The sequence below is a fragment of the Aquarana catesbeiana genome, linkage group LG01 (assembly GCF_042186555.1).
Source record: "Aquarana catesbeiana isolate 2022-GZ linkage group LG01, ASM4218655v1, whole genome shotgun sequence".
NCBI classification, from domain to species: Eukaryota; Metazoa; Chordata; class Amphibia; order Anura; family Ranidae; genus Aquarana; species Aquarana catesbeiana.
In genome coordinates, this window is record NC_133324.1 from 174,624,417 (window position 1) to 174,646,987 (window position 22,571).

Here is a 22,571-nt window from a genome sequence, read left to right on the forward strand (position 1 = left end):
AATTTTAGGACAGGGAAGATAAATACACTGTATATCAATGAGAATAACTGTTTTGTGCAAGAACTGGCTCCCCTGTGACTATGACTTCATTCCCCTATGAGATGAACCATGGTAATTTTTTTCCAGAGTAGACACCATGATATAGTAATTTTGTATGTTCAGTTATTCTGTACACAGAGAATGTGAATGTTAAAATAAACGTAAACCCAGAATAGAAATGTACAGAAGACAGTTTGCGTTCTTTGCATGATTGCACAATGCAACTATTTGAAAATATATCACTGATACCTATAAAAATCTAAAATCATAGTGGAATATTAAACCCTCTCCAATCAAGGTTACATTAGTGCTTACACGGGACTTTAATCACATACAGACCTGAATACAACCAAACGTTACCAAATTTTGGATCAGTTCAGTAAACTAGAAATGTTCCCACGCATCCTTAAAGTGTAACTCCAGCCAAAACATATTTTTATAGTTTTGAATAAAATGAGAAAGGGTTTAAACCTCTGTCAGTTTTTTTATGCTGCCTGGGATATAGTCACCAGTCACCAGTACAGAAAACAAGGACAATCCTACACAGGGGCACAGATATTAATACAAACCTAGCAGGCTATCTAGCATCCCTGATCAGCTATAAAGAAAAAAAGAGTTTTGCTTATTGAATCCCTGATGCAGAATGTTCTTCACATTCTGTCCTGATGACAATGCTGTTACTAGGACAGGAAGTGAAGAGAAATCTTTCTAACAGAATCTCATAGAACAGTTAAAACTGACAGGGGTTCTAACACTTCCCCACACTATTCAAAACATAAAACAAAAGTTTTGGTCAGTTATATGCTTTAAAAGACAACTGTTGCAGTTAAGGCATGCCTTTTCTGCCCAGTTTGGGTCTTCCGGACTGGAGGTGCAGTTTGGTGATCTGGAATCATTGCTTAGGGATAAGAACCTTCCTAAAGCACTGTCCGTTATTTGCAAACAATTATTAATAGACACCACTAAGGTTTTGGCCTCATGTCCTGCGGCATGGTTGTCATACTTCCCGCAGCTTGATAATGATGACTGGGACGACATATGGAACTCTAAAATTCTCTAGACTGGTGTCAGCACGGGACCACCTGATACAATTTAAATTTCTCTATAGAATTTATTATACCCCAGCTAAACTGACGAGAATTTTTCCAACACACCTCTTGAGCTGTTGGAGATGTGCTGTCCCACTGGGGCAGATTTGTTGCACATTTTTTGGCACTGCACACCCATTCAACAGTTTTGGGTGGAGGTTATGGATTGTGTAAGGTCAGTCACAGCAATTACCATTAGACCCTCTATAGCAGTTTGTTTGTTGGGCCTGGTAGATGCATTGGTACCAAAAAAGGTGATCTGTATGCTACTTACCTTGCTACTATACTATACACGTAAAATAATTCTCTTGTTCTGGAAGAAACCGGTGGCTCCTACCATTATGGTTGGAAGATGTTAATAAATAATACCCTACCACTGTACAAGGCCACTTATGTCAGTAGAGGGGTACCTGGTAAATTTGACAAGGTGTGGGGCGATTGGGTAAACAACACTTCTACAGCTTCAGATTGATCGTCTATAGATTAAAGGTTCCTATGGTTAACAAGATGCTGAGTATCTGTGGGCTTGGTGAATACTTGGATCAGTTCCTAGTGGTATTCCTGGGGGGATGTGATTTGACCTTGTAATTTGTTCTACAGTATCTCACAAAAGTGAGTACACCCCTTACATTTTTATAAATATTTTATTATACCTTTTCATGTGACAACACTGAAGAAATGACACTTTGCTACAATGTAAAGTAGTGAGTGTACAGCTTGTATAACAGTGTAAATTTGCTGTCCCCTCAAAATAACTCAACACACAGCCATTAATGTCTAAACCGCTGGCAACAAAAGTGAGTACACCCCATAACTAAAAATGTCCAAATTGGGCCCAAAGTGTCAATATTTTGTGTGGCCACCATTAATTTCCAGCACTGCCTTAACCCACTTGGGCATGGAGTTCACCAGAGCTTCACAGGTTGTCACTGGAGTCCTCTTCCACTCCTCCATGACGACATCACAGAGCTGGTGGATGTTAGAGACCTTGCGCTCCTCCACCTTCCGTTTGAGGATGACCCACTGATGCTCAATAGGGTTTAGGTCTGGAGACATGCTTGATCAGTCCATCACCTTTACCCTCAGCTTCCTTAGCAAGGCATTGGTCATCTTGGAGGTGTGTTTGGGGTCATTATCATGTGGAATACTGCCCTGCGGCCCAGTCTCCGAAGGGAGGGGATCATGCCCTGCTTCAGCATGTCACAGTACATGTTGGCATTCACGGTTACCTCAATAAACTGTAGCTCCCCAGTGCCGGCAGCACTCATGCAGCCCCAGACCATGACACTCCCACCACTATGTCTTTGTACTCCTCACCTGGTTGCTGCCACACATGCTTGACACCATCTGAACCAAATAAGTTGCTCTTGGTCTTATCAGACCACAGGACATGGTTCCAGAAATCTATGTCCTTAGTCTGCTTGTCTTCAGCAAACTGTTTGCGGGCTTTCTTGTACATCACCTTTAGAAGAGTCTTCCTTCTGAGACAACAGCCATGCAGACCAATTTGATGCAGTGTGTGGCATATGGTCTGAGCACTTATAGGTTGTCCCCCCACCCCTTCAACCTCTGCAGCAATGCTGGCAAAACTTATACGTCTATTTCCAAAAGACAACCTCTGGATATGATGCTGAGCACGTGCACTCAACTTCTTTGATCGACCATGTTTGGTCTTGGCCACGGTGCTACAGCTCAGTTTCAGGGTCTTGGTAATCTTCTTTTAGCCTAGGCCATCTTTATGTAGAGCACCAATTTTTTTTTCAGATCCTCAGAGAGTTATTTGCCATGAGGTGCCATGTTGAACTTCCAGTGACCAGTATGAGAGAGTGAGAGCGATAACACCAAATTTAACACACCTGCTCCCCATTCACACCTGAGACCTTGTAACACTAACGAGTCACATAACACCGGGGAGGGAAAATAGCTAATTGGGCCCAATTTGGACATTTTGACTTAGGGGTGTACTCACTTTTGTTGCCAGCAGTTTAGACATTAATGGCTGTGTGTTGAGTTATTTTGAGGGGACAGCAAATTTACACTGTTATACAAGCTGTACACTCACTACTTTACATTGCAGCAAAGTGTCATTTATTCAGAGTTGTCACATGAAAAGGTATAATAAAATATTTACAAAAATATGGGGGTGTAATCACTTTTGTGAGATACTGTATATGTGCTCTTTATTTACTGCTGTCTATGAAACTTGTCACAGTTTTGGGTTTGGGAGTTGCATTGTCCGCAGGTGCTGTTGCATTGTATGGCTTGACATTGAATGTTCAAGTTTGTAACTTTGTTATGAAAAGTTCAATAAAAAGAATTTCCCCCAAAAAGAAAAACAACTTTGAAAGCTGTCATTGCTGACTGCCTTCAGAAAACCCTAGATTTCTGGTAGTCTGCTGTTCTATGAGTTAGTTCTTTCTGGGACAATGACATGACAAACAATGAAGACAGAAAGTCTTATTTGCACAGTTGTTAATGCTCAGTGATTCAGGAAGTATTAAATCCATTAAATCAGCATGATTCCCAGGCAATTAACATTTTCATAAGGAGATGTCAACAATGGCAATCTCTATATTATATTCAGAACAGTTTTCCTTTAAATTGGAAGTGGTCTGTACCATGGTGCTACACATTTTACTGTTCAAATATAAAGAAACTCACATTTATCAAATAAGCATTTCCATCTTGCCCATCGATTATTTTCCTGCAGTTATCTGAAGTTACCACACAAACTTTTCAAAGTTAAAGGTATTTTGTAACTTAACATGTATAATGAGGAAATCACAAGTTACCTTGCCCTTGCAAGAGCTCTGTTTATCCACATGGGAATGCACAGGTGTTCCATGCATCCCTTTGCAGGCAGTCGCTTTCATGTCATTTGGGATGCAGTGGCTGCATGGACACAGGGCACTGCATCCCACACGGGTAATTGTGGCCCTCGCATGGGTAGTACAAACAAGTGGCCACTGCCCCCACCTATAACTGGTCTTTGCAGTAAGGAGCACTGGAAGGGTGCCGTATGTCAAACAAACCCAAAGAAATTTACAAGCTCAACTTACCAACCAGCCAGTGACCAACCAAATTCACCTGTCTAACAATATGCATTAAAAACAGGGGTTTAGTTTGCACACATTTGCAAATACATGTAAAGGCTACATGCCCCATCAAGGCATCCCATTTTCTGTAGCCCTAACTCTAACTTATGTGAGTCTCAACAATGGAAGCACATGCATGTTAATGGATAGGCAGAGGGCAGATGAGCCTGGAAGGAGCCCACTCCTCTTTAAAGGCACAGGGGCACACTGAACATCCAGCAGATAGCACCATGGCAGCAAAGGTGTCAGTGCGCTGCCTGACCAATATATTAAAGATACAAACAAGTGGCCAGTGCCTCTACCTATAACTGGTCTTTGCAGCAAGGAGCTCTGGAAGAGTGAAGTATGCCAAACAAAACCAAAGAAATTTTGAAGCTCAACTTACCAACCAGCCAGCGATCAACCGAATGGGTTGCCTTTATGGGGTCTGTAGCTTACGCATGTTTTTGCAAATGTATCCCCTCTTTTTAACACATATTGTTAGACAGGTTATTCAGTTGGTCACTGGCTGGTTGGTAGTACATCCACGTGAACGAGACCATACCTATCCTTTTAAAAAATGTATTGCAATGGCTGTCATTCTTATATAGTCTATTTAGTGCTTTCTTATGCCGTGTACACACGGGCGAACTTTTCGACCGGACCGGTCCAACAGGACGAATCCGTCGGACAATCCGTGTGTGGGCTTCATCGGACCTGCAGCGGACTTTTTCGGTCGAAAATCAGACGGACTTTAGATTTGGAACATGTTTCAAATCTTTCCGCCAGAACTCCGCCGGACCCAGTTCCTATCGAGAAATCCACTCGTCTGTATGCTAGTCCGATGGATGAAAACCGATGCTAGGGCAGCTATTGGCTACTGGCTATCAACTTCCTTATTTTGGTTCGGTTGTACGTCATCACGTACAAATCCGTCAGACTTTGTTGTGATCATGTGTAGCCAAGTACGTTCGTTCGAAAGTCCGTCGGAAGTCCGTCAAACGTCAGTCGAAAGTCCGTCGGAAAGACCGTCGGACCTTTGATGCCGAAAAGTCCGCCCCAGTGTACACGGCATTAGCCACCAACCAAAAACAAGCATGCATATGAAAAATCCGACCTCACAAGTCTGGATCCACCAGCTGCCTTGATTGATGGAAGTCTCAGCGAGCCGCTGAGACGCTGAGATGGCCTCTCCCCGCCCCTTCACAGCTCAGCGCTCCAATGAGCATGGAGAAGCAGAGAGGAGAGACGCTGACTAACAGTCAGCAGCTCTCCTCTCGGGGAGGTGAGAGAACTAAGCCATCGGCGATGTTCGGTGGCTCGGTTCTCAGTGCACAGATGGCGGGGGACAGATGCAACATCGGGCTGATGCTGCATCCACCTCGGTAAGTATGAATCTTTAATTTAAAAAAAAAAACGTATTTCTCTTTTAATAACCATTACACCTATGAATCACTTAACCAACATGACTAAAAGGAAAGAGCCAAATCCAAGGTAACCAAAGAAAAATGTCTGTAAGAAAAGAGCAATTTTAACTGATACAAGCTACAGTATATGCCTATATACCTATGTATCTCCCAAATTTATGAAGGTGTCTGCCAGATTTTACAATACTAACTTAAATGTATTAGGCAGGAAAAAATATAGTCAAGAGATTCAGTGCAACTACCCATACACCAAAATGTCAGCAGAGCTCACGGGTGCTTGATCCACAGTCATTTATCTGTAATGCCCTGTACACACGATCGGACATTGATCGGACATTCCGACAACAAAATCCATGGATTTTTTTCCGACGGATGTTGGCTCAAACTTATCTTGCATACACACGGTCGCACAAAGTTGTCAGAAAATCCGATCGTTCTGAACACAGTGACGTAAAACACGTACGTTGGGACTATAAACGGGGCAGCAGCCAATAGCTTTCGTCTCTTAATTTATTCTGAGCATGCGTCGGATTTGTGTACACACGATCGGAATTTAACCGTCCGGATTTTGTTGTCGGAAAATTTTATATCCTGCTCTCAAACTTTATGTGTCAGAAATTCCGACGGAGAAAGTCCGATGGAGCCAACACACGATCGGAATTTCCGACATTACAATCCAATCGCACTTTTTCCGTCGGAAAATCCAACCGTGTGTACAGAGGTAATCCATTAAGATGATGCACACAACCAGTTTCTGCTCTTAAAAATCTTCTTGTTTATTGGAAAATCACAGTGTACAACCACAAATAAAATCAGTTGATTTTATTTGCGTTTGTGCATTGTTGTTTTCCAATAAGCATGACTATTTTTAAGAGCAGAAACTGGTTGTGCACATCATCTTAGTGGAAATATATAATACAGATATGGGCCAACACATTGGACTGGACTTTCTAGTAGATATGAGCAAACTCCAAAGCATTGACCATGCATGACCAAGCAAATGGAATTTACAATCCACCCACATGCACACAAGCTCAACATATGCACTTCATTTACTAATCAGAGCCACTCGTAATAGAAAAAAAAGTCCAGCATCCTAATGTACACTAGCTAAATTGTGGCATGCTTAAGATTTTTCACTTATGTTTCTGGGTATATCTGTATGCTTTTAATATTTCTAAATGTGCATACCATGTAGAAATAAAACATTAAGCATTTAGTGCACACAGCTATCATTAAAGGAAACTATCTTTGTGTGTAAGCACAGAGGTTCAAGCACCAGCTGGGGATAGTAGACTCCATGCACAGGTGCTTGAAAAAGAAATTTCAACGATTAATGTCCATATATACGCTACATTTTTTTACCTGTAACATGCCTACAGCAACACAGTGTATAGGGTGTTCTGACATGCCATTTAGTTTAGAGCATTTCATTACTTATGCCACGTACACACAATCGGAATTTCAGCCCACAAAAGACCGATGAGTGTTTTTCCTTGGAAAATGCAACCGTGTGTATGCTCCATCGGACTTTTGCTGGCGGAATTCCAGCCAGCAAAAGATTGAGAGCATGCTCTCAATTTTTCGGTCGGGAAAAGTTCCTATCCGAAAATGCAATCGTCTGTGGCAATTCCGACACGCAAAATCCCTATGAATGCTCGGAAACAATTTGACGCAGGCTCGGAAGCATTGAACTTAATTTTCTCGGCTCGTTGTAGTGTTGTACGTCACCGCGTTCTTGGCGGTCTTAATTTCAGCGAACTTTTGCGTGACCGTGTGTATGCAAGGCAAACTTGAGCGGAATCCCGTCGGAAAAGCCGCCATATCTTCTTCCAGCGAGAAAACCGATCGTGTGTACGCGGCATTAGAGTGTTCGTCACTTTACTTTTTTTATTTATTGAATTAAATGTCAAGCAAGAGTAGACACAAAAGCAGCATTATTTAGGTGTTCACTACACATAGCAAGCAAGGACTAAACTGAATGCACTGATCTTAATTGTATGATCAGCTAGAGGGGCCTATAAGAGCTTGTGGACATCCATGTCCTCATTTAGGTCTGTGAACAAAGTACACTGTAATTGTTTATCCCTGCTCTTGTTTATTTGCAATAGTACATCAGGGATACTGTGACCAATAAGGGCATGCTTTAGTATGAGGAAACACGCTCTTCCAGAGATCCCATGAGTACAATGTCTATGTAAAAGTTAAAGCAGAACCATTGGAAACATTTTTTTTTTTTTCATTTTGGATAGAGTAAGGGAGGGTTATAATCCCTGTAAGATCTTATTTCGCCATCTGTATGCCATTGCAGAGATTTCCCTTCACTTCCGGTCCCATAGCCAAATAGGAAGTGAGAGGAAATCCCTGCAAGTTTAGGGAACTCCTTGGGGACCCCCAGGTCACCAGAACTTGTGTCCCCATTGGAAGATGTCCCCTACTTTTCTGGGGACAACCCAAAATGTGAAATTTTATTTTACTTTCCCTTTCAATGATAAAGGTAAACAGGACAAATAAAAAGGGTAAATCTCCATAATGGGGGCACAGACAGCAGTAAAAGCTGACAGGTGTTCTAATCCCTCTCTACTCTAGCCAAAACTAAAAAAAAAAGTTTTGCCTTTAGTTATGCTTTATGCTGACCAGCCGCTGTCATTACACTGTGGCAGGTTGGCTCTCCGGGGCGAATCGCCACAGGTGTACGTCGGCCGCTTTAAGAGCGGTAGGGGCACGAGGCTGCACGAGGCTGGAGCCAATACGCGTGGCCGGCGGTCTCGATGTCTGCCAGCCACCTGCGATTGCTCCACAGAGACCCAGAATGGGGATCTATGTATGTAAGACAGGGGAGTATAGAGAGATCTGCTGTTCCTAGTGATCAGGAACAGCGATTTCTCTCCTCCTCCAGTCAGTCCACTCCCCCCACAGTTAGAAACACCTCCCTAGGGAACACTTAACCCCTTGATCGACTCCTAGTGTTAACTCCTTCCTGGTCAGTGACATTTATCAGGTAATCAGTGGCTGTTTAGCTCTGATTGCTGTATAAATGTCCCAAAAAAGTGTCAAAAGTGTCCGATCTGTCCACCACAATGTCGCAATCCTGCTAAAAATCTCAAATCGACGCCATTCTTAGTAAAAAAAAAAAAAAAAAAAGAAGAAAAATGCCATAAATCTATCCCCTATTTTGTAGACGCTATAACTTTTGCGCAAACCAATCAATATACGCTTATTGCGATTTTTTTTTTACCATAAATATGTAGAAGAATACATATTGGCCTAAACTGATGAAGAAATTTTGTTTTGTTTTTTTCATTTTAATTTTTTTGAATATTTACAGTATTATAGCAAAGTAAAAAATATTGTTTTTTTTTTAAATTGTCGCTTTTTTGTTTATAGCGCAAAAAATAAAAACAGCAGAGGTAATCGCACGACCGCGCAATTGTCAGTTAAAGCGACGCAGTGCTGTATCGCAAAAAATGGCCTGTCATTAAGGGGGCAAATCCTTCCGGTCCTTAAGTGGTTAAAATATATATAAGAAATAAGCAGCACTAAAATCCAATTGGTTCAAAGAAAAAGAAAATTGAAAAAGAAAGAAATTGAAAAAAAATTGAAGATTGTGCTACAAATACACACTTATAGGGCCAAGTCACAATGTTTATTGTTTATTGTCACATTATTCATGTGATAAGATGCATAAATTCCCTTAGGAAAGCTTGTGATGAAGTCCAGGGTTCTCTAATTACTTTCACTCATGTAAAAACAAGTTACAAAAAAAAAAGGCTTGCCAAGGCTTCTGTATAGTATGCATACACCTTAGTGTCTCAGTGCCTGGCTAACTGCTAGTGGCTGGAATGTGAAAGACTAAAACTCAGCAGTACATGATACAACCTCTGAAGTAATTTGCTGCAGTCCTTTGCTTGGTAACTAAACCTAGCTTCCAAAAATCTCTGTCCAAAATTAAAGAGGAACTGCAGTCTGCTCACATAATTTGTAATAAAAACATCTTTGCCATTCTGAAGCTTCCCTCCAATCACTTTGCATATTATTTTATACATACTGCGATTCTGTACTTGCCAAATATGCTGCAGAAATCTCCCTCCACCGAGTCTGGCTGCAATCATTTTAACTGTGGGCAGCTGAAGCTGCTGCCTGTTCACTTCCTGGATTTAGACAGACACACCTCCAGCTCTGCAGCCCTGTAGCTCTCATTGGCCCTCTGATGACTCACCCCCCCCTTCCTGGCAAACTCTCATGAGAGTGAGAAAGAAAGCTTTACATGATGTCATAAGCCTAGGCTAATGACCAGACAAACAGGACGTGGGCTGTATATGGTATTTCCTGGCAGGAAAAAAATGTTTTACTATGCAAAGTTAAAACAACAAGGGCAGAAGATTTAATAGATGGAAAGTTTAAAAAATGACTGAAGGTCCGCTTTAAAATGAAAGAAGTCTATTGTTTCAAATTTAATGTAAAATACTTCCCATTTCAGTGTGGCAATACAAGCTGAAATTTGCTGTGTACATTCATGTACATCATTAAAAAATATCCCTATAATTGATATGTTGCTTATATAATTATATCACACAACAGAAAGGTGTACACCCATTTCTGTAATCTGGTTAAAGCTTGATAGGAACAGCCTAGGTGTTACAATTATAAAAGCACTTATTTAGATCACGTTAGCAATTTAACCACTTCAATACTGGGTACTTTCGCACCTTCCCGCCCAGGCCAATTTTCAGCTTTCAGCGCTGTCACTTTTTAAATGACAATTGTGCGGTCATGCTACACTGTACCCAAACTAATTTTTTATCATTTTGTTCCAACAAATAGAGCTTTCTTTTGGTGGTATTTGATCGCCTCTGCGGTTTTTATTTTTTGTTAAACGAATAAAAAAAGACAAAATTTTGAAAAAAAATTTTTGGTAAAAAATGTTGTAAATAAGCAAGTTTTCTCCATCACTGATGGGCACTGATAAGCTGCACTGATGGGCACTGATAAGCTGCACTGATAGGCACTGATAAGGCAGCACCGATGAGGTGGCACCAATGAGATGGCACTGATGAGGTGGCACTGATGGGCACTGATGATGGGCACTGATAGGCGACACTGATGGGCACTGATAGGCAGCAGTGATAGGTGGCACTAATGGGCACTCATAGGTGGCACTTGTGGGCACTGATGGGCACTGATAGGCGACACTGATGGGTACTTATAGGTGTCACTGACAGACGGCACTGCTGGGCATTGATGCGCACTGATGGCTTGCACTGATAGATTTCACACAGATTTCAGACTGACACATCACACCACCGATTGCCGTGATGTGCGACCCCGAGGGCACGCAGTGGCTAGATATCTTGACAACGTCATATGATGTCCGGTCAGGATATCGCAACCACTTGACGTCATTTTGCTATATGGCAAGTGGCAAGTGGTTAAGTTATCTGTTTTCCTTTATGAATTCTGTATGTAAAAATATATAGAGTAACATCATGAAAAAAGTACAGTATTGATCGCTAGGCTGCTGCCTGCAACAGTGATTGCACACAAAGGTTGTGGGGTTGATTTACTACAGGCAAATAGACTGTGCTCTCTGCAAATGCAGTTGCTCCAGAGCTTAGTAAATGAGGTAATGTTTCACTTTACAAAGAATACCCAATCACGTGCAAGGAATAAAAAAAAAAGCATTTTTACTAGCACATAATTGGATGACGGAAGTCAGCTGAGCTTCTGCTCATTTACCAAGCTCTGAAGCAACTGCTCTTGCAGAATGCAATTGCACTTTACTAAGTGCACAGTCTATTTGCCTTTAGTAAATCAACCCAATTGAGAGATCAGTGCTCTAAGAATTGATATTTCAGCTATACGTGACATTTTCAGATGTTCACTGGCTTCTTATAATAAATGTAGACTACAGCAGGGCATCTCATCACCATATTCCCTAACTGTTATCCTGAACATCTTGGAGACTCAGTGATTACTGCATCACGGGTACACCTATTTCTTCTGTTCTCCATGGCATAAACTAAAAACTCCATCAAACGCTTTGGACAGATATTTGGAGTGGCTAGTTCTTGTGTGCAGGCCAGGGAAATCAAAGAATGTGTTAATGGTTTAACTTTCTTACCAAAAACTAAAATATCAAAATAATATCAGACATTTAATGTCAACCAATACCATGTTTGGGCGGAACCAAGAGTAACTAGTTTGCTTAATTATCTGTGTGTATGAAGCAATCTATACTGGTCAGAAATGCGTCTTATCTCCCCTAGTGGACCCCTAAAATTTCTGATGATTTCAGTCATCAGATATGCTTTAATATGACAGAAGCAACCTACCACCTTGGGACAGACTAGCTGACTAGCTAAAACAGAGTCTTTGGTAGGATAAAATGCATTTAGACTAGCTGGGCAAAAATCTTCAATGATGCATACCTCCTTGGAGCAGAGTTCCACCCAGAAATGGAACTTCTGTTTATCGGATTCCTCCCCCCCCCCTCCGATGTCACATTTGCCACCTTTCAGGGGGGAGCAGATACCTGTCAAATCCAGATATTTGCTCCCACTTCCGGGCATAGATAGCTGCACTATCTGAGGTGAACTACGCCATGTCCGGCCCCTCCTCCTTCACCACCTGCTGTCTTCTGGGAGACACACAGGTCCCAAAAGATAGCAGGGACCATTCAGATTGCACAGCGTGACTCAGGCGTGCGCAGTAAGGAACCAAGAGTGAAGCCAAAAGTCTTTACTTCCTGGTTCCCTTACCAGGAATGGAGGCGGAAGCACCCTTGAGTCAATCCGAAGATCGGCTTCAGGTGCCGACATCGCGGGCTCCCTGGACAGGTAATTGTCCATATATTAAAAGTTAGCAGCTACAGTATTTGTAGCTGCTGACTTTAAATTTTTTTTCCCAGGTGGAACTCCGCTTTAATGTAGCTTCAAAACATGTATAGAATGAGAGAACGGGATTTCAAATGTGCCAACACACGTTATAAAAATATCCAAATGTTATTGTAAAAAATTTAAAATTACATAAGTTTTAAATATAAAACCATTATAGAGCATCCATGCGGCTACAGTGAAGATGCAGTAACTTCAACTCAACATGTTTCGCTAGACTATTGCTTCTTCAGGAGACTTTACTACTACTGCATAGGTAATCAGTGGGGGTTATTTACTAAAGGCAAATCCATTTTGCACTACAAGTGCAAAGTGCACTTGAAATTGCACTGAAAGTGCACTTGAAATTGCACTGAAAGTGCACTTGGAAGTGCAGTTGCTGTAGATCTGAGGGGGACATGCAAGTAAAATAAAAAACAGCATTTTAGCTTGCACTTGATTGGATAATAAAATCAGCAGAGCTTCCACTAATTTTAGATCTACCCCTCAGATCTACAGCGACTGCTCTCCCAAGTGCAATTTCAGTCCAATTTCAAGTGCACTTTGCACTTGTAGTTTGCACTTAAAGTGCAAAGTGGATTTGCCTTTCGTAAATAACCCCCATTGTGTTGCAACACAATATTTGTGGTAAAATCAACACAATAAATCATACAGTTTTGGGGGATATATATATGTTTTGGGGGGATATCAGTGAACCACAGGGGGAAATACGAGCCAATGAATTACCTGCCATTATTGTGGAAGAGGGTAGTTGAAAAGGATCAACATCACCAGATCCTCTAGAACCCACATGTAAATCTGTTTACAGGGCAGTTCAAAATCTGACCCTGGAGTGGCTGCAAAAGCACAACCAGCCCATGTATTGGCACAATGGGGGTTATTTACGAAAGGCAAATCCACTTTGCACTACAAGTGCAAGGTGCACTTGAAATTGCACTGAAAGTGCACTTGGAAGTGCAGTCGCTGTAAATCTGAGGGGTAGATCTGAAATGAGGGGAAGCTCTGCTGATTTTATTATTCAGTCATGTTCAAGCTAAAATGCTGTTTTTTATTTTCCTTGCATGTCCCACTCAGATCTACAGTGACTGCACTTCCAAGTGCACTTTCAGTGCAATTTCAAGTGCACTTTGCACTTGTAGTTTGCACTTGTAGTGCAAAGTGGATTTGCCTTTAGTAAATAACCCCCAATGTCTTTAATGTCAGTGATAAACTTGCGGCTTTCCCCAGCAGAGATGCTGGGGGTTATTTACTAAAGGAAAATCAACTTTGCACTGCAAGTGCACTTGGAAGTAAAGTCACTGTAGATCTGAGGGGGACATGCAAGGAAAATAAAAAACAGCATTTTAGCTTGCACATGATTGATGATAAAATCAGCAGAGCTTCCCCTCATTTCAGATCTACCCATCAGATTTACAGCGACTGCACTTCCAAGTGCACTTTCAGTGCACTTTCAAGTGCACTTTGCACTTGTAGTTTGCACTTGTAGTGCAAAGTGTACTTGCCTTTCGTAAATAACCCCCATTGTGCCAATTATTTATATATGAAATTTATATAATTGAAAATGTTTACAATAAAATGAGGATATTTTTATAATAACGTTTGTTGGCACCTTTAAAACCCCATTCTCTCATTCTATACATGTTTTGAAGTCATTATTAAGGGATGTGGTGCCAGTGACTCTCAGACACCCAACAATCTCCTAGTGTTATCTTTAATGTAGCAGTAAGAGAAGTTGCAGAAGATTCGGGTGTGTGATGATCTGTGGTAGGATCCGCAGGATATTCATAGAATTAAATTAGGAATCTGCCATCACTTCTTTACAGGGTTTGATCTAATTGCACTCCCTCATAGAAGTAGGTGTTGTCCTATGCAAAAGTGAACACACCACTTCTAACCAAGAGACTACCCCAGCCTCAGAGCCGGTAATCCCTTTTTTGGCCTCTTCAAAGTCTACTGTAGCATGGATGAGCTGGATACCGCTATCAAAAAAGCAGAGAGCAGCTATCAAAAAGTAGAGAGGTCACTTGCATTCCAGTACAGCAATGGCTTTCCTTATACAAATGCCACAGAAATACAGGAGTGGGGAAAAGTAGCAGCATATAGTTCAACTCCCACATTAATCAGTTTTGACCTAATATAATCAAAATAGAATCAAAATAGCATATAATAGGCAGCACTAGGGTCATCAGTTTGCATGTTCTCCCAGTATCTGTGTGGGTTTCCTCTGGGTATTCCAGTTTCCTCCCACACTCCAAACAAAAACATGCTGTAGGTAGTTGGCTCATGTCTAAATTGGCCCTAGTATGAGTTTGAGTTATGTTGGGTACACACAAAAAGTATTTTTTCATTCAACCAAGTGGGCTGAACAAAAAAAAAACTTTACAGATCACTGTGCTAACACATCCGATGTTAGTGCGCTGATCTCCCCACTGAGCTATTGTATTCTGACAGCCCCCCCCCTCCAGACACCACAGTGATTAGCCAATGGCTGATAGTGCTGATGGGATGCTGGCTTTCCAGTTGTGAGACCAGCTTCTGTCAGAAGAGGAACTGTACTCACCGGCTGAAAGTCGGCAAACCGACCGTTTTCAGTCTGTGTGTACCCAGCTTTAACAACCTTAGATTGTAGGCTCCTTGAAGGCGGGGACCGATGTTACTGTATAATAATATGTAAAGTGCTGCGTAAATATGTGATGGAGCTATTTAAAGTGGGGTTCCACCCAGGAGGTCCATTAAAAAAAAAAAAATTAAAAGTCAGCAGCTACAAATACTGCAGCTGCTGACTTTTAATTGGACACTTACCTCTCCCAGGATCCAGCGATGCGGGGGATCGAAGCCCCGCTCGTCCCCCCCCTCCGCTCGTCGGCGCCGGCATTTCAACTGTGGGCGCCGGGCTGTGGCTTCACAGCCTGGCACCCACTGCGCATGCGCGAGCGGCGCTGCGCGCCGTGATTGGCCGCTCAATCACCTGGGACCTGTAATGGGTCCCAGATGATTGACAGGAGAGAGGGAGCAGAGCCGAGCCCTTCCTGTGCCGAGGGGGAAGTGATGTCACCAGCCCAGGCAAAAGAAGAGGCAGACTACGAGGGACCACCTAGCAACAGGCATTTAGAGGTAAGTGAAAAAAAAAATATCCAAATGTTTTTTTGTTTTGTTTTTTAGAATTTTTTAGGTATTTTTGTTTTTTTGGGTGGAACCCCACTTTAAGTACCTGAAATAAATAAAAAAATATATAAATAACATTACTGATAAAGTGCAGTACATGAACTTGAAGTCAGGTCAGTTCCCTGATAGGTGTAAAACAGTTGTAAATGTCAGTCACTATAATCTCATATAAGCGTTAATTTGTATGTAAAACCAAATGTATTTTGCAGTACATGGGTTAGTGTCAACATAATTTTTTAGCAGAAGCAAGGTGAACCTGAGGTGCAAGCTCCCACAGTTGACTGTTGGCCTGCAGGAGGCATTTGCTAACCTGAATGCAAGCCCAATGGCCAACTCTCCTCTCATCTCACAGGTAAGTAATTCATGATACCGATTATATTTTTAGCTGGCTGTATATGGTTGATGGGCATTCTTTCCACTGACCACCAATGTAAAGGGTATTCTTACCAATGATCACCAATGTAATAAGGTATTCTTCGCACTGACCATCAATGTAAGGGGGCACGACCCTGACCACTAATATAGGGGACATTCTTCCCCTAAAAGAACAATATTTCCAGTAACAAACAATGTAAGGAACCATTATATTACTGGCCATAACTGAACATCAATGAAAGGGAACCTTTCTCAATGACCATTAGTGAAAGAGAGTACTTTATCGTTGGACAGAATGACCACCAGTGTAAGGGAATACTTATCCAGTGAACAACAATGTAAGGAGGCACTTCTCCACTGACCTCCAATGTAAGAAAACCCTAACCCACTGCCCACCAATATAAGGTGGTACTTCTTCACTGGCCTCCACTGCAAGGGGATTCTACCCCACTGACCGCCAATGTAAAAGGACCCTAGCTCATTGACCATTAATGTAAGGGAACACTACAGTAACTACTAATGTAAGGGGCACCTACACATTGACCTCCAATGCAAAGGAAAATTATAATTTTCACTGGCTGTGTTTTTTGGATAATGTTCTTTATATTAATCCATAATTATTACTAAAAAAAAATATTGTCATATAGAGTAAGAGGTGTTAAAAATGATCAAGTTATTCATTTATTTAGTATCTGAAACTTACTGATTACACTAATGTGCTCTAAGGTTGGGAAAGGCTAGCTTACCCAATTTTTAGGTCAGGAAGTATTGCAAATGTTCTTACATGACTTTCTACAATATTACTGACTTTTAAGTATCAGAGATACTGATGTGCTTGTCAATCTATGCAGTGTAATGTCTAAAAGACCACTTTAATGTTCTGCACAGCCATTCAATGCCTCTGCCCTACACATACCCCACCCCATCATTTGCTGTTTTAAACATCTCACTCAGTTTTTATTTACAATTCATTTTTAGCATATATGTACATATATGTACCGTACACCTGCACAAGTATTAAAGTGTATTCCCTTCATTTCTTGTACTCAGGATGCAACAGGAAGTGAGAGGAATTCTTTCAGACAGTTGTTAGAGGAACAGTTGATATAATAGAATGATTTCCTGCCATCTGTAGTAAAAAATTAGTTCCTCAGGTTGGGATTTTAAACGGACCACAAACAGTAATTGTAAAAAATTACAAATTTATTGATATATTACATAAATAACAAAAAATTTCAAGATGATAAAAACAAACACATATTGTTGGGGGCAGATGTAAAGCCAGCTGAAAGGGAAGCCCGGAAGCTGTCAACCGACAAAGCGTCCAACGCGTTTCAAAAACACATAGTGTAGCTCTTCTTCAGGGACTTAAAGGGCTTGAAACTTCCAAAGCTGTAGCTTAAGTCCCAAGTGTAAGCGTTCCACCGAACAGTAGAAATAACTCAACAAGTGAAGAGAGCAAATGGTCCATCAGAGCCACGCATGGATACCGGCCAGAATGTCATCGACCGATGGTAATTCACATGTGACACAATAAGCACTCGAAGGGAGTACAATTGGCCAATAGATTTGACTGCAACATAACTCAGATTTGCAGGGACTTCAAAGAGCAGGGGATATTTATCATCCAAAAGCGTATTGTGTCATTAATAGACAACGTCTCAGTCGTTGTATATAAGCGTCCAGAAATCACCAGCCAATTGCATAGGGGTCTATCCTATGGCTAAGGTCCCCATATAGTCTTGCACATGGAATGGGATAGTGTGGCTCCCTCCGTACTGCCATCTGTTGTTCTGGTGAAAACTCCAAAATCTTGGATTTGCCATAATTTTCTGTCAATGGTCACCAGGACAAATAGAGTGCTTGACAGGGCTTAAAACCTTTCCTCACCCTATCCAAAACTGGCTATAGATACACTTTTATGCACATTAAATTTCCTGTTTTATCCCATTTCTAAAATGTTTTAATTGCATGCGTAGAAATGCACTAAATGCCATGTCCAGCACCAAAACAACCAATTAGAATCCATCCGAAATGAAAATGAATTCTGATATGGAATACCTCACATTGTACATATTGGGGGTTATTTACTAAAGGAAAATCCACTTTGCACTGCAAGTGCACTTGGAAGTAAAGTCACTGTAGATCCGAGGGGGACATGCAAGGAAAATAAAAAACAGCATTTTAGGTTGTACATGACTGGATGATAAAATCAGCAGAGCTTCCCCTCATTTCAGATCGACCCCTCAGATTTAGAGCGACTGCACTTTCAGTGCACTTGGAAGTAAAGTCACTGCACATACAAACAGCAATGTTGTCAGCTTATATACAAATCATGAACCAATTAAAACATTTTTTCCATCATGTTTATTGAATGTCAGCTCAGGAAGGGCAAGCAATCTTGTATTTGTTTCTTTACTGCTTAAAGAGGAGCTCCAGTCTTCTGTGTAAAAAATAAAAGTCAGCAGCTACAAAAACTGTAGCTGCTGACTTTTAATAAACAGTCTGTCCCAGGATCCAATGCTATGCTTACCCCAGCCATTTTCACCTCCCATTTTCTGTCCTGGCATCTTAACCACTTCAATACAGGGCACTTTCACCTTCTTCCTGCTCAGGCCAATTTTTAGCTTTCAGCGCTGTCACACTTTGAATGACAATCGCAATGCTGTACCCAAACAAAATGTTTATAATTTTTTTTTAGCCAGATAGAGCTTTTTTGGTGGTATTTAATTCCCACTGAGTTTTTTTTTTTTTTTTTTTTCTACACAAATGAAAAAAGACTGAAAATTTTGGAAAAAAAAAAAAGTTTTTCATAGTTTCTTTTACAAAATTTTGTAAATAAGTAATTTTTCTCCTTCACTGATGAGGTTGCACTGAATGCACTGATAGGCTGCACTTATGGACACTGATGAGGTGGCACTGATGAGTAGGCATTGATATGCAGCACTAATAAGCACTAATAGTCGGCACTGATATGCAGCACTGATGAGCACTAATAGGTGGCACTGATATGCAGCAGTGATGGGGACTGATAGGCGGCACCGATGGGCAGCCTTTATGGGCACCGATGGGTGACACTAATGGGCACTGATAAGCAGCACTGATGGGCACTGATAGATGGCACTGGTAGGTGGCACTGATAAGGAGGCAGTGACAGGCATCACTGATGGGCACTGATAGGCACTGATTGGCACCACTGGTGGGCACTGATTGGCATCACTGTTGGACACAAGTGGGCATCACTGGTGGGCACAGGTGGGCATTACTGGGGGCACTGGCAGGCATCGGTGATCAGGCTGCACTGATAATCAATGCACATGAGATGTTCAAAGCTTGAGATATTTTTTTATAACCTAACCCTGCTTTAAACTTCTCCACAACTTTATTCCTGACCTGTCTGGTGTGTTGCTTGGCCTTCATGATGCTGTTTGCCCACTAAGGATCTCTAACAAACCTCTGAGGGCTTCACAGAACAGGTGTATTTATACTGAGATTAAATTACACACAGATGAACTCTATTTACTAATTAAGTGACTTCTGAAGGCAATTGGTTCCACTAAATTTTAGTTAGGTTTATCAGAGTAAAGGGGGCTGAATACAAATGCACGCCACACTTTTCACTTATTTATTTGTAAAAAAATTTGAAAACCATTTATTATTTTCCTTCCACTTCACAATTATGTGCCACTTTGTGTTGGTCTATAACATAAAATCCCAATAAAACACATTTACGTTTTTGGTTATAACATGACAAAATGTGGAAAAAGTCAAGGGGTGTGAATACTTTTTCAAGGCACTGTACTTTCCCCGCAAAGCAGAGAATTAAATTGATTACTTCCCCTAGTAAAAGCACCACACACTGTACACATAAACACAGGTTAGGCACACATTTAACCCATTGATCGCCCCTGATGTTTAACCCCTTCCCAGCCAGTGTCATTAGTACAGTAACAGTCCATATTTTTAGCACTGATCACTGTATTACTGTCTCTGGCTCCCAAAAAGTGTCAAAAGTGTCAGAATGTCAGCAGCAATATTGCAGACCCGATATAAGTTGCTGATCTCTGACACTACTAGTAAAAAATAAATAAATAAATAAAAATATCCCATAGTTTGTAGACGCTATAACTTTTGCATAAACCAATCAATATACGTGTATTGGGATTTTTTTTACCAAAAACATGTAGATAATACATATTGGCCTAAATTTATGGATACATTTTTCATTTTTTTTTTATTAAATATGTTTTATAACAGAAAGTAAAAAATATAGTTTTTTTTTTTAAATTATCAGCCTTTTTTGATTCAATCACAACAAATAAAAAACTCAGAGGTGATGAAATACCACCAAAATAAAGCTTTATTTGTGGGGAAAAGGGACTTACATTCTATTTGGGTACAGTGTTGCATGACTGCGCAACTGTCAGTTAAAGTAATGCAGTGCCAAAAATGGCCTGGTCATGAAGGGGGGTAAATCTTCCGGAGGTCAAGTGGTTAAACAACAGAAAAAAAAAACACCTCTATATAATCCTTTACCCACAGTTGAGCTAGAGGAAGGCAAAAACCCCAATAAAGCATGATCCAATTTGCTCCAGCGGGGGGGATTTCCTGATCCATCATAAGGCAGATATTCCCTGGAACAACAATCTCTGATGTTATTACCTATACAGCATCCAGTTATATTTTGTGCATTTAGGAATGCATCCAGCTCTTTTTGACACTTTACTGAGATGACCAGAACTAGTTCTTGAGGGACTCTATTCCACATTTTGCGGATAAACTTTGCTGCCCTTACCAGCCAATCAGCTTTCTACTGTCATTTTTGAAGCCCAGATTTGAAAACGAATCACGGAACTGGACTGGTTGCTCAGAGCCATAATTGCTATGTAAACGCATAAATCATGTATATGGGTTTGTTATAGTTTATAGTATGACTACGATAACAAGGTAAATGACATGTATGTATCCTTTGGGACTAAAGTGACAACACTTTTTGTTTCTTTCCAGTATAAAAGGGATATGTCTTCCCCCACTACAGACAGGAATTCAAACAGGTTAGACTTCATTGGAGTTAATGTGTTAGGAAGAATTGGAGAAAGGAATGCTGCTCACCTTGCATGATTGCCAGAAGGCTGTACAACACTAAATAACCCTTAGGATTGTTACAACACTGCAGAAAGCTCGGCGTGAAGCGTCCCCATCCACATGGCCCCTCTTCATACTCTTCACTGCCAATGGGATCCTTGATTTCCTTTTCCGTCACTCCAGATCTTGGGGTCACCTTTTTAAAGTCGTTATCAATAGTCTGCAATGCCACCTCATCTACAGTGGTGAACGTTGGGTTATCTATCCCTTCTTCCATGGTGTAAATCTGAGATTTCAGCCTGGGATGAGGAGTTCTGGACAGTCCCTTAAAGGATCCCTGTAGAGGTAGCAATCCTTCAGACAGATTATCTGTGCATGTTTCAGATGTCTTTACGCTTGGCAAGTGAAGCAAGACCAGATGATCTCTGTCAATAATATTAGACATCTGTTGAGTCACAAGAAGGTGGGAATACCACCTTGGCTTAATTTCAGGGTAAACCCACCTGTCAGGGACCACACCTCTGCCTCCCTCTTTATCTCGCCTCTCTGGCTCTACACTAGGAAGAAGAGGTAATCAGGTGACTTGCGATGACAACGCCTACAAAACATTACCTGGTGCTGTGTTCTTCTTGTCACAAGTGTACATGTAAATTGTGGGCACTTGTGACATTCCGCTCTTATCTGCAATCACTTATTTTAGCAGAAAAAAGAGAAGTTACGGCAAGTGCTTCTCTGTGGCAAGAAACTAGGAATTGCTGCTTCCTTAGTTAGACAGTCAGGTCATGTCTACCTATCAATTATTGACTTCATTTTATACAGAGAAAGCAAAGATCACATTCACAGTGCCCAGCTTCTATGAAATCTGTGTCACTCCGTTAAACTAAAACTATTGTGAAGCTGCATTCTTCTTCTGCAAGCTGAGATTTGTAGTTCTATAACTGTAACCCTTCAAGCCTGCATTATGGTAACATCGCTAACGCCGATAACTCCTGTACTAATAAAATGGGAAATGAAGAAGAGCAGGAATACATGTTTTATGTATGTATAGAAAACACCATCCCAAAATCTTTGCAGCAAAACGCACTGATGTTCCATGCATACAGTACAGTCCTAGCCCTCCATATGAATCAAACGTCCATAAAATAATGCTGTTTTTGAGATTTCTGTTCTGATAAGGTGCATTGAGTGTTCTAAGTGATATGTCAACATTTTATCTGAGCATAAGAAAAGTTTACAAAAAAAAAAACACAAGTTCAATGACTTAACCACCTCAATACCAAGCACTTTCGCCCCACTCCTTCCCAGACCAATTTTCAGCTTTCAGCGCTCTCACACTTTCAATGACAATTGCGCGGTCATGCTACGCTGTACCCAAATTACATTTTTTTCATTTTGTTCACACAAATAGAGCTTTCTTTTGGTGGT

General features: G+C 41.1%; 1 protein-coding gene across 1 annotated transcript in view; it reads right to left on the minus strand.

The window, feature by feature from the left end:
- SLCO4C1 (solute carrier organic anion transporter family member 4C1) overlaps nt 1-21,731 on the minus strand; it is a 121,937-nt gene extending 100,206 nt beyond the window's left edge. The window contains exon 1 of the mRNA XM_073624568.1: nt 21,174-21,731. Within this exon, the coding sequence (XP_073480669.1) occupies nt 21,174-21,591 (418 nt within the window). The 5' untranslated portion in view covers nt 21,592-21,731. The remainder of the gene's footprint in view (nt 1-21,173) is intronic.
- Between the last annotated feature and the right edge of the window lie 840 nt (nt 21,732-22,571).